The sequence below is a fragment of the Humulus lupulus genome, chromosome 2, assembly GCF_963169125.1.
Source record: "Humulus lupulus chromosome 2, drHumLupu1.1, whole genome shotgun sequence".
In the NCBI taxonomy this organism is placed as follows: Eukaryota; Viridiplantae; Streptophyta; class Magnoliopsida; order Rosales; family Cannabaceae; genus Humulus; species Humulus lupulus.
In genome coordinates this window covers 285,925,363-285,941,659 of record NC_084794.1, presented here as the reverse complement: position 1 = coordinate 285,941,659, position 16,297 = coordinate 285,925,363, and the positions used below count along the sequence as shown (strand labels likewise).

At 34.0% G+C, this 16,297-nt stretch overlaps 2 protein-coding genes and 1 long non-coding RNA gene across 4 annotated transcripts; 1 reads left to right on the top strand and 2 right to left on the bottom strand.

Moving 5' to 3' along the window:
- Nucleotides 1-1,582: 1,582 nt before the first annotated feature.
- On the top strand, nt 1,583-5,267 carry LOC133819630 (novel plant SNARE 13). Its single transcript, XM_062252925.1, has 10 exons — nt 1,583-1,976; nt 2,274-2,366; nt 2,442-2,535; nt 2,701-2,738; nt 2,854-2,954; nt 3,339-3,418; nt 3,503-3,559; nt 3,641-3,733; nt 3,821-3,895; nt 4,705-5,267. Exons 1-10 carry the CDS (start codon nt 1,900-1,902, stop codon nt 4,807-4,809), a joined length of 813 nt encoding a protein of 270 aa, XP_062108909.1. The 5' UTR covers nt 1,583-1,899; the 3' UTR covers nt 4,810-5,267.
- A 229-nt stretch (nt 5,268-5,496) lies between these two features.
- LOC133819629 (probable sugar phosphate/phosphate translocator At3g17430) lies at nt 5,497-9,233 on the bottom strand. 2 transcript variants are annotated; one of them, XM_062252923.1, is made up of 10 exons: nt 8,944-9,233; nt 8,261-8,585; nt 8,052-8,159; nt 7,752-7,783; nt 7,587-7,637; nt 7,164-7,225; nt 6,811-7,072; nt 6,390-6,655; nt 6,212-6,306; nt 5,497-6,042 (listed from the first exon to the last, which is right to left on the bottom strand). In XM_062252923.1, exons 2-10 carry the CDS (start codon nt 8,351-8,353, stop codon nt 5,869-5,871), a joined length of 1,143 nt encoding a protein of 380 aa, XP_062108907.1. In that variant the 5' UTR covers nt 8,354-8,585; nt 8,944-9,233; the 3' UTR covers nt 5,497-5,868. The 2 variants fall into 2 exon arrangements, with proteins under 2 accessions (XP_062108907.1, XP_062108908.1); XM_062252924.1 differs by having other exon boundaries at nt 8,261-8,563.
- Nucleotides 9,234-13,695: 4,462 nt separating this feature from the next.
- Nucleotides 13,696-15,872, bottom strand: LOC133816760 (uncharacterized). Its single transcript, XR_009885452.1, has 4 exons — nt 15,270-15,872; nt 15,114-15,189; nt 14,584-14,645; nt 13,696-13,865 (listed from the first exon to the last, which is right to left on the bottom strand). It is a non-coding gene; the product is annotated as an uncharacterized LOC133816760 (long non-coding RNA).
- Between the last annotated feature and the right edge of the window lie 425 nt (nt 15,873-16,297).

Below are 16,297 nucleotides of genomic sequence, written 5' to 3'. Positions count from 1 at the left end.
TTACGATTTTTGAGACCTTTAAAACCAATTTTTTTTTTTTTTTTAAATTTTCAGATACATATATTAGGAAGATACGTTAGCGAGTAAGAGCTGATAAGTAATTTGAAAGTTGTAGTGCGTAACTCATAACTCTTACCCCGTAATAAAAACTGCTACTTTATAATTGTTCAGTATGACCATTCTATTTTATTTACGTGCAAAGGTTTTATTTGTGTGATTTAGGATGATTGAATCACCAACTATATTAGTTACGGGACAATATTTTATATATTATGGTTATATTATAACTCGTTATATATCTTTGTTCTCCTGTGATTGATATCTCAATTTGAATTAATTAATCTATGAAATTAGTTGACCAACATTAACTGGAAATGATAGAAAATTTAAGTCATGATTTTTTTTTGATAAAACAAAAGAAATTCCTAAAAGAAACGGTGACGTATAAAAACAACTAGTAAAATGTTACGAAGAGATTGCTTTTCAAATTGATAAAAAAAATGTAAGTTAAACCATGTCATGAAATGCATTAACAACAGAACATAGTAACTGACATTCATAATAACTGAATTGGTTCATTGCGTACATGCTTATAAAACAACTTCAAAATAGCCCATTGAAATAAAACTACCAACCTAACTGTTTCGTTCCTCATCCCACAAAACTATAATAAAGGACTGCAATAAACACAACACCACAATGAACAAAATACATTTCGCTTCAAATCATTGATGATATATATATATTAGTTTTACTTACGTGGTTATTGTTGCGTCTCACTCAACATAACATATAAATTACTTGGCGGAAGCACAATGCTTACGTTACCAAAATCGTAAATATCTCTCAAATTCATATTAAGTTTACGATCAAGTTCTTAACTGTACATATATTTTGGACAGGGAATTATTTTTTTGCCCCTACTTTTTATACCCACATCACCAGCAACTTTCCAACCGGTTCACACAATCGATCATTGCAAGTCAAAAGCAAATGTGAAAAAAAGACTTACTCCTGTAAAATTTGGACAATTGGCAAAAAACTGAACCCCACACTGAAGGACTGAGTCCTGTGAGGAACTGAAGAATTCGCCATATATTTATATATATATATTTAAATTGGTGTTTTGTCAATGTTTTTTTTTTTTTGAAAGGATGCTAATCATTATTATAAGAGAATTTTTTTTTTCATAGGAATTGTATTCGAGTATGTGTAACTTTTTTTAGGGTGAAGTTTGTTTGAGAGTCGTTGACGTGAGAAATTTAGGAATATAGTGAGTTTACTTTAAGTTAAATTTAGTGTATTAAAAGAAGGGGAAGGTATATATATGATAGGTGCCTAGGTGGTGTGGCAGTGGTAATACTAATGATGAAATAATATTGTACCAGTTAGTTCAATCCAGATAAGCGAGTATGACAGCCTATTCCATCACATTCTATAATATATCGTCTCGCCCTTCTATCATATCATATCATATCACGCCCAACTACCCACATTTTCTCGCGATAAATCGCGTTTCGCGCCCACTCTTACAACCATCTCGTCTCACTTTTTTTTTTAATTTTTTAATTAATTAATTAATTACCAGAACAGACACCGATTCCTTCTCCTTCGTCATTCTCATTCTTTCTCTGCTCTGCCCTGCCCTGCTCTGCTGTGCTTTATTCTTATTCTTCCTTTGTTTGTAATAATTTTAATTTTGTTTGTCTCACCATTTTTGTATTTTGAGGTATTGAAATTGTAAACATATATAATAAAAAAGAGAAGAAATTGGGGCAACCAATCATCACCAGAAGCAGAAGTAGGGTTAGGGTTTGGTTGTGGAATAGTAGACAGTTTTGGAGGGCAATCCAATCCAATTCAATCTAAAGGCTGATGCTTTAGAACAACACCAAATCAATGGCGAGCGAGTTGGCGATGAGCCCCCAGTTGGAGCAGATCCACGGTGAAATTCGCGATAATTTTCGAGCCCTTTCGTATGTCTTCATCCTTTTTATGTTTTTTTCTTCTTATTATTATTGTTGTTGTTGTTATAAATTTGAATTATTTCGCACAATCACAATCACAACCAGAACTACTATTAGTATTACATTACAGAATGGAATGGAATGGAATTGTAGAAACAAATATTATACCTTTAGGCATTAGCTGAATACGTATATACCATATACAATGCAATGCAATTGGGGGAATGAAGCACATTACAGCAGTGCGTCCTACTAGTCGTCTCTACTACTTTTATTGACAATTTTGTGTTGTAATTTTGATATCAGAAATGGGTTTCAAAAGCTGGATAAAATTAAAGATTCAAATAGGCAAAGTAAACAGCTTGAGGAGCTTACGGCCAAGATGAGGGAGTGCAAAAGGTTGGTCTCTCGTTTGCCTGCTTTTTATGTGAACAACAACAACTTCTTTATCATTTGTCTTCTTATTTCTTTCAGATTAATTAAAGAGCTTGACCGCGAAATCAAAGATGAGGAACCCCGAAATCCTCCTGACCTTAATAAGCAACTCAATGATGAGAAGCAATCCATGGTTTCTCACTTTTTCTTTCTCAGTTTATTTATCATAACTGAGCATTCTACTTTGACAAACATCCTAACTATATTTCATGATATTGTAACATAAACTTAATGGTTTAGTTGGTTTTAACTTTTAAGCCCTCCATTCAAACTTATGTGATTATATTTCATTGTGCAGATCAAAGAGCTTAATTCATACGTGGCTTTGAGGAAGACGTAAGTTCAACTTTTATTCATATGGTTCTCTCCATATAGTATTGTCCAAACTCATATCCTCTTTTGTTTCCCCGTTTTAAAATGTAAATTTCTTACTTGTTTGGCTGGACCGCAGTTATTTGAATAGCCTTGGGAACAAGAAACTTGAACTTTTTGATATGGGAGCAGGAGTTAGTGGTGAACCTACAGCTGAGGAAAATGTTCAACTGGCATCAGGTAAGATTTTATGTGTATCTACAGTTTAGTATAGGACGTTATTCAGTGCAAAGAGGGAAAGATAGAGCTCTAGTATTTTTAGTTGTGTCTGAAATAGAAGCTAATTATATATATTCTAATGTTCTGTTACTATGCATTGATAGAATTTAACTTGCTGATTAAAATATGTGTAAATTTGGTGGGATATATGTTACTATGGATATGGTCAGCCTCATAGCTATGGTCTGTAACTACGCATTGATAGAATTTAACTTTTTGAATAACAAATGTGTGTAAATTTGGTGGGACATGTGTTGTTGTGTAATTCTATGTGCTCTTATTGTTTGCATGGTTTTGAACATAACATAAGAGATTTTGATCTTACCACAATGTTCTGCCTCATAGATATGTCAAATCAAGAACTAGTCAATGCTGGGATGAAAACAATGGATGAGACCGATCAGGCCATTGAACGCACGAAAAAGGTACTTCTGTAGCAGCAATTTAAAGCTCCTTTTTTTTTGTTATTACCAGCAATTTATTCTTAAATCTTTGACCTTTACCATTAGGTTGTGGAACAAACAATTGAAGTGGGAACTCAGACTGCTTCTACATTAAAAGGCCAAGTATGCTTACTTCAACTTGTCATCATAATTGTTGAACTTTTCATGGTTTAGCCTTCTAAACCTTAGTTTTAACTATTGCAGACTGATCAAATGGGTCGCATTGTTAATGAGCTGGACACAATTCAGTTCTCAATCAAGAAGGCCTCCCAGCTTGTGAAGGAGATTGGTAGGCAGGTTAGTCTTTGCCCCTTATGTAACTTATGTTTCTCTTGTTGTTTAAACTAAATTTGTGTACTTATTGTCTTTTTAATTGGTTTTCAGATTGCAACAGATAGATGCATCATGCTTTTTCTATTCCTTATTGTCGTAGGTGTTATAGTAATCATTGTGGTGAAGGTATGCACTCTAAGGATTATGTACTCACTATATTTAATGAATCACGAAATGTAATGAGATTTTATATTTACTAATTAAAAGAATATATAATTTTTATAATTAATTATATTATTTGATTTGATTTTATCTATAACCAAACAATTTAATTTAATTCACCCCTGTGCACAACCAAACATACTTTACAAGTTTTCGGACAATCATATTCTTCTCCTTAAAATATTTTCATTAATCAGATAATTATTAACTCCTTATACCACATGACACCTAACTGTTTATATTTCCTTTAGAAGCTCTGATAAAAACTCTCCTTTCTAAAAACTACTAAAAATGCACCTTAGAAGGTTCTCTATAATTACATCTAAAAAAAATCAGAAAAACAGAATAAAAAGCTCTATAAAATGTTAATAAATTTAGGTCAAATATTTAATTTAATTATTTTTAAATTTATTATATATGGCTCCCACAATATTATGTTTGAGGGAAATATTTGATATTCACCCATTTAGAAGACTATAGAGTACTCTTTCATGGAGTAAACTGATTTCCACTAGATTAACTTTTCTAGGCTTACAAAAAGATAAACCTCATACCAATTAGCCTCTTAGGTTTCTCTTCCTCCCTCCCTTTCCACGCACATGTCCAAATCGATCCTCTCTATGCTCACCCTTAGAAGCTAAAAACCCAGTGCCCCTCCTCAGACCCCTGTTTGGTAGGTAGTTGGAACAGTCAGATTGTGCTCCTGCAGTGACATATTCTCAATTGATGTATGTTCTCTACTTTCACTAATCTTGTGTAATGTCAATATCCAGATTGTGAATCCAAATAACAAAGACATTAGGGACATCCCTGGATTGGCACCTCCTGCTCCAAGTCGGAAGCTTTTATCTCTGAGGACTGCAGATTATTTGGAATAAGACATGTTTTTACAAGATTTATTTCGTCCATCCCATTCCTATGGTGGATGGAAAGGAAGATCAAAGGGATGTTATTTGTGAGCATCACTCAGTTCTTTTCATTTATTTTTCTTAGTTGAATCCATTCTTGCTTGAGTTGTGCATATCCTGTTTGTGATTCTGTGTAAATCACATGCGAGTTCTTCTAGCTTTGTTTTGAATTTGATGATTCGTTCTGTAACATTTCAAGATTGTTTTAGTAGTGCCAGAGATGATGATGTACCTTTTTTTTTTCCTCCTGTGAATCCACGCTGTACATGTCCCACGAAAGGATATTGTATGATCTTTGCGAATATGTATGTATGCACACTAATTACTTTAAATCTTTTACGTGGGATGGGTGGATTTGGAGAAGTATTCTTTTTTGTTTTTCTTTGGCTCATGGATTTCATTTGAATTCGATGTGGATTTTGCTTCAAGTCAAGTCATTGTTATCAGAATGGATTACGGCCATTTTCCCCGTGATTGATTCACTCTTAACAATGATAAACGTCTGACCTTACTTTCGCCATTTTTTGTCTACATGCAATAAATGATTGGGTCTATTTTTCCCGTGATTGAGTTCAGAATTTGAGATTGAGTGTTTGTACAAGTACAAATAGTACTACATTGCCCTGATATCTAGATTTATGGTAGATGCCAAGAAGATGCACAGAAGGGTGCTGTATTGTGTACGAGAAGAATTTATATTTAATACAAACTACTTCAGAAGCAAACAAGTTCACCTGCTAACTAATAAGAACAAGTGTTTTGGGTTACCAAAAAAGAAAAGGAAAAAAACACTTGGTTTTCATTATCAAGAGAGGTGGTCAACTTGTTCATGCACTCTAAATGGCAATTTACCTCTCTCACAAAACAAAATTTAAATATTACAAAACGAATTTCCTAAAGGCTTTCTAAGAAAGAATCTCTCCCAACAGGAAAGAATACATAGTTGACATTGCACTATAACTGCCTCATCTTTGTTTCCTGGTCCGGTTTGGTTCTTCCCTTGCAAAATGTATATATATAAAAATATATTTATATATTTGGTTTGCCAAGCTGTGTTCTTCCAAGATAAGACAATCTTGCCGACGGCATAAGAGGTGCTTCTTCATCGCCAAATGTTTCAGTGGCCGAACCCACCCCGCCACCTATATCACTACTGTCATTTGGCACGAATATATCTGATGATTTCTTCTCTAACTTCCAGTCCTGTATTACAAATTGGATCATAGTTTCATTTGGTTAGCTCAAAGGTTTTGTTAGCTATATAAACCCATTTCGCATCACCTCACCAGGCATCATTGAGTTTATGAAACTTAAACACTTGAAAGTAAAATTCAGCTTAGTGCAAGACAAAGTCCACCTTGAGTATACCAACCTTAGTGATTCTTTCAGGAAGACCTTCAGCGGGCAGTTGAGACGCACGGACGTCCTTAACCTTTATGTAATTGTACATGACCACACCGCACAGCGCTGCCAAAGCAAAAAGACTAGATGAGAAACTCTGGTGAACCAAAATTTTCAAAATATAAAAGAATGTGAAGTTAGAGATTTACCTATTGCATATCCAATGATGTTCAACCCGGTTATAGTTGACTCTGGAAATATAACAGTCGAAAGGGCTATGAGAATCCAGTCCTTTAAGACTCCAGCGACACGAATTGTAACTGCTCCAGTTCTACCAATCACTAAGAAAATGGAGAAGTTCAAGGCCAGTGCACAAAGAGCATTGCTAAAAAAGATCCAGAAATTGAACTGAATCTGAGATACTGCTATTTCAGGCTTCTCCAGCAGAAACCATGGTATGAACAGAAATACAAAACTGCATTCACAAAATAATGACAGGCAACAAATATTAGCACCACCACTTGTAATAACAGGTGCATCACCTCTTCAATTCCCCCCTCCCCACTAATACCAAGATATAATATGAAAGTATGGAATGAAAAACAAGTCCAGAGTAATCAAAATACATACCTGCATGGAGCAATATAATATAAGCTGGTGATAGGATTTAAAGTCAAGCCCTTTTTCTGCAGAAGGACTTGTGTTAGGACCAGCCTAAGAGCTTCTGCAAAGATGCCCGTTACCTGGTAAAGTGTACCAACTACATTAAAATGAATCTCCCCGTATGACGAAATGACAACTCCAACACTGACTAGCAGCATGTTCAAGAAGACGTCACACCTTGGTTTGTCGGTGCCACACATAACTGCCATTATAAATGTTGCCACTGGCACTGGAAGAACAAAATTTAGAGACAAGTCAATACTACAATTAAGAGTATTGCAATGATAATCAGAGAAAATAAATCGTGTCTTCGCACTTACTTAGAGCTTTGAGCATCTGGATGAAGGCTACCGAAATATGCAAGTATGCAGTATTCCCAAACCTGTGACCACCAGAAGGAAAAATTTGAGAAAATGGAAAATGAAAATCGATATTTCTTCAGCTTTCAAGAATTTTTTTTAAATAGATCTAGCCTCAAGTGGATGGATATCCAACTTTTGACCATATAATGAATATAAAATTTCTTAGTATCTTGACATAACACATGAGAATGGTTAAAGTTCTTCCTCAAAAATCCAACATCTACTTCAAGATATAAAAGAGTTTGCAAGGCTTTCTATTAAAAGATATTGTACACTTTCAGAAATTAAACAAATAGTACACATGCTTGTGCCCCATTATGATCACATCAATAGGTTCAAACATCATATAAGAAGTAGGGTAATAAGCATTTTAGTGCTTACCAAAGACTTGAAGCAAAAAAGGCACTTATCGGTATTACACAAGTTGCATATCTGCCACATGTGAAAGAACAGTTTAGAAAGACAAACTAAAGAAATGGAAACCAAAACAATAGAGGCTTAGGATGAAGAAATTATGAAAAGGAAATATCACTATGTATGACTTACATTTCAAATGTCATTTTGACAGGAGTTGCAACCTGCAGATATAAAAGACTATCATTCATACAAATAAATGAACAATTTGAGGGGAATCATTTATTTATTTTTTTAACTGAAAGCAAACTAGTAGATTTATATAATATCACTGCTTCATTAAAGCATAGAAAGAATAGTGATTCCTCAGAATGATGTGATCAAAATGAATCATTATCATTACGCTAGATGTAGTCATTAAATGTATGCATTGCGCCATGGTTAAATATAAGCATTTTCGGAAAGAAAACATTATCAATGACCATGTCATACCTTGAACACGCGGACAAGAAAAAATGCCACGGCTCCAGAAAATCCCATGTGAATCATAGTAAGCGTTATAGGAAGTGGAAAATTGAAATATTTTGGGGAGAGAACCCACTGCAAAGAAAGTCATTCAAGTAAAAGTTTAACAAACCTTGTACCACAAACAAAGATAAATAGGGGTAAAACACACCCAGGTGATTGAGAAGGAGCATTACCTTGTTGTATAATATAACTCCAGAGGAAAGCAGAATGTAGATAAATAGGTAAAGATAAGTCAGCACAAGCGGTTTGTTGATCATCTTGGACATTCTTTGTTTTTCAAACTGGCCACAACGTATTGACTCCTAGCAGTAGCCACTAAATCACCATCTCAGGCACATATAAGTTCCACCTAAAGCTAAGAACTAACCAGGAATGCCGTGTCCTGATCACTTGTCAGAATGGGGAAGGAGGGGAGACCATCACCTCAATAACTGACAAATCATCAACTGTTGCAATGGCAGCTCCGGTTCAGACATCTAGAATAGGAAAAAAAAAAAGCTGACAATGACAATGAAGTTAGCATCATAAAGTGGTGTAGTGATGCCCTAAGAAGAAGCAAAGAATAACCCATGAGTTGAGTTGAGTCAATAAAGATATATATATAAAAAAAAAAAAACGTAGCAAATCGGCATTGTAAATGAAGTTTTGACGAATTAATCAAATGGGTTAGTCGAGAACTGATCTAAAACAAATGGGTCAGTCAAAGAAAGGATTTTTAACAAGAAAAAACCAAAATTTAGAAAGTCGGCAGGTAAGTTAATCGATCTAGACAGCATAACAAGCATTCATTGAAAGATGTGATCTAGAAGAGGAAACCCAAATCTTGAATAAAATTATGAAAGAGTAAGGAACCAACCTCAAGGGAGATGAATGAAGTGGTTGGAGGTCGAATCTGAGAGTGAAGAAATAGAAATCCGAGATCCCCAGCAAGAAGACTGACACAGAGAGAGAAAGGTCAAATGAGTCGTGGCATGTCACAGATATAATCAATAGTATTTGAGGTTGTGGCCCTGGTGGGGCTGGGCTGCTATCCCATATGGATTGGATGGATTAAGATTAAGCAGAGTAACGTGAGCCTTGGCAGAGAAGAGGAAGAAGAAAAAGTTACTTATTACTGGTGAGATCAGTTCAGAGATGAAAGCTGTATTATTAGCGTACCCTATTTTAACATTACTATCTTTACAACTTTCAACTTTCTATTTATGTATGTGAACTTCCAATCTTACTGTTTCTTTTTGTTTTGGCACAAACACTTGTTTCACATTTTCCTCAATTATTATTATTTTATTTATTTTGAATTGTATCTTTTTTTCCTCCTAGGCAGGATCTTCAATTCTGTAAAAATAATAATAAAAAATAGGATACTTGTCTTGAATAAGAACAAAATATTTTAGGGGTGTTGGGTGTAAGGATTTCACTTGGTGAGTTTTAGTTGAAATGAGTTGATAATTAGGGAAATTCAAACTTAATGTAATGTTTAATATGACGAGTTAAAAATAATCTGATTAATTAGAATATTTGTTGTGTTCCTAAAGGAGGACCAACAACCAAATGATCTTGTTCATTCATTAAGGATAATACAATTGTTTGAAAACTTGTAAATTGTGTTTGGTTGTATATGAGAATATTTAGTTAGATTTATATTGATTGAATTACAATATTTGGATAAATACAAAAATCTTATCCATTATTTTGAACAAAATAATTATATGTGGAATCCACTCTATTGAGATTGATGGGAATGTATAGAATCCACATATTTAAAATGGTTCAAGAATACTCTTCCATGGGGTAATCTTTAATATATTACTCTTAGTTCAATCTTATGTTGTGTTTAATTTCTTTTCTTATTATTGTTTTGTTATTTTTTTTGTTATTATGTTTTCTGTCTTGCTTATCATATGATAATGTATATGGTCTCTTTTCATATTTATGCGGTTATTGGTTATTAATTCTTTTGTACACTTAGAAAAGGTTTTTTTTTTTTTTTTTTTTCAAAAAAAAAAAAGAAAAGGTTTTTTATGAATGCTTGTGGCTCTAAGATGCAACTATAGCACCTGGATCTCTTTGTTCGTGTACAACATTTATCATAGATAAGTTTTTTCATTAATAATTTTGATAACTAATTTATTTTTTATTGAGTTAAATGTAACGAGTTATTAGATTTTTGGGGACTTTAAATGATCTTTTTGCTCGAGTACAATATTTACAACATATAAGTTTTTCTTTTATTGTATTTCATTTTTATTGCAAGGATAAAATTTAGTTTCTTTTTATTTTATTATTTTTTTAATATAATGTTTGTTTGTTATTTTGTTTTATAAGCTGATTTACAGTTATATAAGTCGAATATGTGGCCTTAGTAGTAGTACTGGATTAGAGTATTTCCCTTAGTCTTTCTTCATACATGTCAAAACAGATTGGTTGGCAGTTGTGATCGTTTTCTCTAAGAGATCATAATTTTTCAATGATTTAGGGTCTTTGTTAGAGGAAATAACAAGTTTGTTGTCCAATTTTCCAGGAGTATCTTTGATTTATGATCGTCGTACAACTAATAAGGTTGTTCATAGATTGCCAATGCATATTCTCAGGGTGGATGATGAACTTGTTTAGCTAGAAGATTTCCCTTATTTTTTCTAGGGATTTAGATTTCTAGGTAGTATGACATTGTGATATTTTTCAATGAATAAATTTTATTGCTATAAAAAAAATTAGGGCTTAAAAACAAAAAAAACTTTATATCAACATAGTAATATTGAAGATTACCATTCCTGTGAAAAAAATATACCATACCAAACAACCCCTAAGTGTGTATAAATTAAAAACATAATTAGAAAAAGACAATTGATGTATATTCATATATAATTACAAATAAACAAATATATTTTAATAAATTAAAAAATAAAAATATTTTTAATAAAAAATTAATTAAAACTAAAAATAAATCTGATTTAATTTCTAGTTATATCACATTAATAATCTGATAATAAAAATATAATTTAAAACCCTAAAAATTCTACTTTTTATTTTTTTCTTCTTTCTTCTATCTTTTTTGTTTTTTTTTTCTTCTTCATATTTTTCTTGCAGATGACGATGAGAGGCTTGGGGCAAAGAGGAGCATCACGAGTGGGATGACGACAAATCTTGGAGCAAGAGTTGGGTGTTGGCAAGTTTGGACATCAACGAGCCTAGGTAATGTTTGTCGACAAGTTTGGGTCTGTGATGGGCTGGTGTTGGGGCTTTGGAGGCCTAGGTTTTTCGTGGTTGAGGCATGAATTCGACATGGCTGAGGAGTGGCTGAGGTTTAAAGAATTAAGAATTTTGAGCTGATGCTAAACTTTTTGGTCATGTTTTAATGAGTTTTGAAGATAGTGAAGTAAGTTTGTGTTATTTTGATTGTAGCATTTCTATGGTAGGAGTTAAGTTTCTGCTCAAAATGAGAGGAAAGATAGTGATTTTTGTAGGTAGTTCACTTGGATGGAATATGTTACTCGCATTTATCAAGTAGGTCAACACGTGCGACCGCTCGAAGAAGCACGTGACCTCTTCGAAGACATGTCAAGACATGAAGCCTAGCGAGAAACTAGCGAGTGAGGAGTGCCTAGGGTTTCGAGAACCATGACATGCATGACCTCCGAAAGGCCATCGAAGTCCTCAAAGGTCCGACCTTTACTAATGTGACAGTCAGAATCTCGTGATCCGTAAGGGGAAAGACCGGGTAAACTGTGCAATCCCACACCGCCTGGGGAAGGTCAAGTGTAATGATTTTAAGACTGTGTAGGTATGGGACTACACAGTTGAAGATGACTTAAATGGATTGATGGGTACTACCTATATCAGGAAGGTGCATCTTCTTTTCGGTAGCCCATCACTTGAGAACTCCATGGTTAAGCGTGCTTGGCCTGGAGTAATCTAGGGATGGGTGACCTCCTGGGAAGTTTTCCCAGGAATCGTGCAAGTGAGGACAAAGCACGCTGGAAAGACTTGTCTTGGTTTGTAGGGCCAGTCGTCATTCCAGAAAGCAGCCATAGTGATGTGGGGCGTCACAACTAAAGTCCAAGGGATGGTGCCTGAGCAGCAGGGACTTCTCAAGGACTACCTCTAGCTTGCGAGTTATACTCATTCACATGTCCACTCGTGAAAGACGGGTACCACTCTGACATGCGTCCCCATCTACCTTTGACATTGGTTGTAGTTTCCTACAACGTGACTGTCCCTTCCACACAATCGACAAAGATGATGTTAGAAGATCAAAATTGCCCTAAAAAACAGGCAATATGCGGCATGACATTGACACCATTACCACGATCGTGGCCATGCGCACGTGGTCCCAAAAGTCTCTGAGGAACTGCTTAAAGGGGAAGCTTTACTTGATAAAGGTTTAGAGCTCCTCGAGGACCACCCTAAACATATTGTATTCCAGTTTTCCATTGTAATTTGGGATTAACCAATTAATTGTATTTCTCTTGTATTAAACCCCTATTAGGGAGATACTAATATATTCCAGCCGCCTATAAAATATGGTTGAAAATTCATTGTAAATATAGGTCAACTTGTGCATTCAAAAATACTACCACATTGTAAACCTTAAGAGAACTTGAACCCGTGCAAGTTCTTCATCAATACAATAGACTCGTAGACTATGCTTAATTAATAAGTCGAACCACGTAAAAATCTTATGTGGCTTGCAGAACCAAACTCCTTTAATTTGTGTTCGATTTTTAAATTTGATTTTTTATTTTTATTGGGATTTGAATATAAATTTTTGAATTTTGGATTTGAATATAAATTTGAATTTTTTAAATTTAATTTCTAGGTTTGAAGAACAAGAAGAAAAAGAAGATAGAATAAGGAGAGATTGGAGAGAGAGATAAGAGATTAATTTTTTAATAGGAAAAATACTATTTTGGACAATCTAGTTTACATTTATACTCGTTTAGATCCTCTGTTTTGAAAAAAAAAATTATTTTTGGACCTCGTGTTTTGTAAATTCAAAATAGTCAATCTTAATTTTGATCAAAATATTTTATTAATACTACTAAAATACTCTTTAGTTCTATTAATTAATGAATTAAAAAGGGAAATTTGAATTTTAATGCATTTAAGGGGATTGTATTTAAGAAATACCCTATCACCTATATGAGTCTCACTTTGGTCCTACTATTTGCCTAAGTACCCAAAATACCCCTGCCATTTGTTCTGACTCTCTCTCTCTCTCTCTTCTCTCTCTCTCTTCTCTCTCGGTCTCTCTATATTTACTCTCACTCTCGGTCCCGAACCAAAAAAACTCTCAAAGCCCACATTTGAATCCGTCGCAACCCAACGAAATCGGAGAAGAGAAGCATTGTCGGAGAAGGTCTTCGGAACCAGGACTTGAACATCGAACCAGAAGCACCCAGAGGCAACCAAACAACTCCGAAGTAGGCAAAACAACTCCCATGTAACACCCTCACTTATTTTAGTTAAAACCATATTTGAGGTGTTACGTTTTAAAACTATATCATAATTTATTACTGCGGAAGTCTGAACATTTTTTTTTTTTAAAACTTGAAAACTTATTTCACATTATTTACATTAAACATAAAGTGTGTCTCAAACATATTATACATAAGTATTAAATAACCCAATTTATTTTCAAAACATAACTTCACACTTTATTACAAACATCTCACTGATAACTAAAATAACTCACAAAAGGTCGATATGTTCATATGTACAAATTAGGGTCAGGACCATGCTTCAGTTCTCCTCATGTCATTCACACATTTCTTTCTCTACCTACAACACAAGACAACTGTGAGCCTAAAGCTCAGTAAGCAAAGTAATGCATGCAATGCTAATGATTACCCAATATCAATGGACATACACAACTTCTTTTTAAATTTTGGGCCCCTTAATATTGTGCACACTGTTTGAATTGGTCAATGCCTGCAGGGCTTGTTACACATACAATACAAAATCCCATGGGTTCTCCTCCGGCTAGCCATCACCACAGTAGGGCACATTAAAAACATTATTCCATCGTTGCCCCGTCAGGCTCAAGAGTTAAGGCGGCCACACACTGTGGTGTCAATACATATAACAATAACTCATATGGAGGAGAAATAAAAACGGAAACATGGCAAATAATATAATTGGTTCACTAAAACCTAGCCCAAATTATTGGGCAGCCACTATAAGCCTACTATAGGCCTCCGTTTACACTTATTAACACTTTCATTTGCCTTTTCAAAACAGTGGCACTGAACTTAAACTTCTTATTACAACTTTCTTTTATGTTGCACAAAACTTGCAAAGGCATCATATAATTAATCATCATAATATCATGCATGGTCTTATATCAAATAATAATTTACCATATCACTATTATGCCATGCATACAAATTTATGATGAAGTGTCACTGTATGTTAATACCACTTACTCACAAAATATTCATATAATGCATACTTTCACATAACACATAATTCTTGTGTTGCAGTTGAGTACTTTACTTACCTTTTGTCCAAAATATATTTTACCGTGTAACAAGTGATGTCTTAGGTGTTGATATGCTTATCCTGACAATGGCATGGATTTCTCATCATAATGAAGGTAGTAAGACATTGAACTCTCATTTAAAAATACCCATAAAACATCATATCAAATTTCATATCAAAATCATGCCTAAAATGCCTTAAACCACCTAGATCGAGCGTTAGATTTATCTTAGACACTTAGAGAAATTTTGACAGAGTTTCCCCTTAATTTTAGCTATCCTCAAATATCAAAATCATCCAATAATCAACATCAAATAACCTGCCATAACCATATATCCCAAATACCAACATAATTCATCATAAAGTTATCATATACCGATTTTGATAAAATTCTAATTTCCTAGATCATCACCCAAATTAAATGAGTCTCCACATCTATTCAAACATTTATAAGCATATCTACCCTCTTATAAACTCCATAAAATAACCAAAAATCAGCTTGTAATCCAAGAACCCCAAAAACCTCATAAAACACAAAATTTCACTTACCGAGCAAATTTTCGGCGAAAACAATTTCTTCAAGCTTTTTTAAACCTCAAACCACTTGGAAACCACCAAGAAATATCTTTAAAAAGATAAAACACCATAGATAAGCTCTTAGCATAATTCAAAAACATGGTTTAACTTCCAAGTACAAGAACTTACCATAAAAATGCTAGAACTAAGCTTAATCCACTTCTTTGGCTTTGATTTCACTTGGATCTCCTTAGAATTTCTTCAAACCATCCAAGAAATGGTTTTTGGTTTTCTTTTCTCTCTGTTTTTCAGAGTAATGGTCGTGCAAAGTGATAAGGTTGATGACAATCCCTTATTTTCAATGATTTAGCCTTATTGTATCAAAATTTAACACCTTTCATCTCATCATTTCACCTTTTGACTTATGAAAACCTTATCACTTCAATAATTTCGACTTAATCATCTGCTAGGCCTATTATCCTTATGTGTAAAACACTCACACCAAACCTTAGGTCCATATGACTTCATACCCAATAGTTATGCTTACCCGATCGAGCGTAGCACACTTATGCTAAGCTCGTTTTGACTTTGCATCAATACCACTGATTATGTATACCTCCCATCAAGAATTGATCTAATGGTTCTAAAACCATTTTTACATCATCAATGAGACCTTAATCATACCTCGATTACATTTGGTAAATCCATAAATACTCAATTTTACACCGAAATACTAGTAATCGACATTGTACTATTTTTCACTACTTAACCTATTTTGCCTTCTATATCTCACTTTCACCACTTATTCCATGCCTTGTCCATATTTTTCATACTTTCTTATATCTTGAGCACATCAAACACCCATAAAAGACAACTCAAATGCCACAAGGTTAATAATATTGAGCATACATATAGACATCACATACACAACTTTTATACTTATACATGAAAACACTTATAAGAATATGCATATGCTCAAATTATACATATTGTATGATATGTAATGCAATGCAATCATGTGATTATTGGCTATATTATATCAAAATAATGTGGGTGCTACATCCCAAGTACGCGAAGGTGAGGGTTTTCTTTTTAATCTGCAATGTCTGGTTTTTTTGTTGATGTTTTGTTCATAGGATAGATCGGGGCTGGGTAATTGAGAAATCTGGGTTATTTTTTTCAAAAATTTGGACCCAACTCGATAGGCCTCGATAGAA

Bases quoted from the DNA above. Each gene is read 5' to 3' on its own strand.
- LOC133819629 (XM_062252923.1), bottom strand. From the start codon at position 8,353: ATGTCCAAGATGATCAACAAACCGCTTGTGCTGACTTATCTTTACCTA. The intron at 7,226-7,586 runs GTAAGCACTAAA...TGGTGGTCACAG, and splicing joins TTTTTTGCTTCAAGTCTTTG to GTTTGGGAATACTGCATACT. The intron at 6,307-6,389 runs GTAAATCTCTAA...TTGCTTTGGCAG, and splicing joins CATCATTGGATATGCAATAG to CGCTGTGCGGTGTGGTCATG.
- LOC133819630 (XM_062252925.1), top strand. From the start codon at position 1,900: ATGGCGAGCGAGTTGGCGATGAGCCCCCAGTTGGAGCAGATCCACGGT. The intron at 2,536-2,700 runs GTTTCTCACTTT...TTCATTGTGCAG, and splicing joins ATGATGAGAAGCAATCCATG to ATCAAAGAGCTTAATTCATA. The intron at 3,419-3,502 runs GTACTTCTGTAG...CTTTACCATTAG, and splicing joins CCATTGAACGCACGAAAAAG to GTTGTGGAACAAACAATTGA.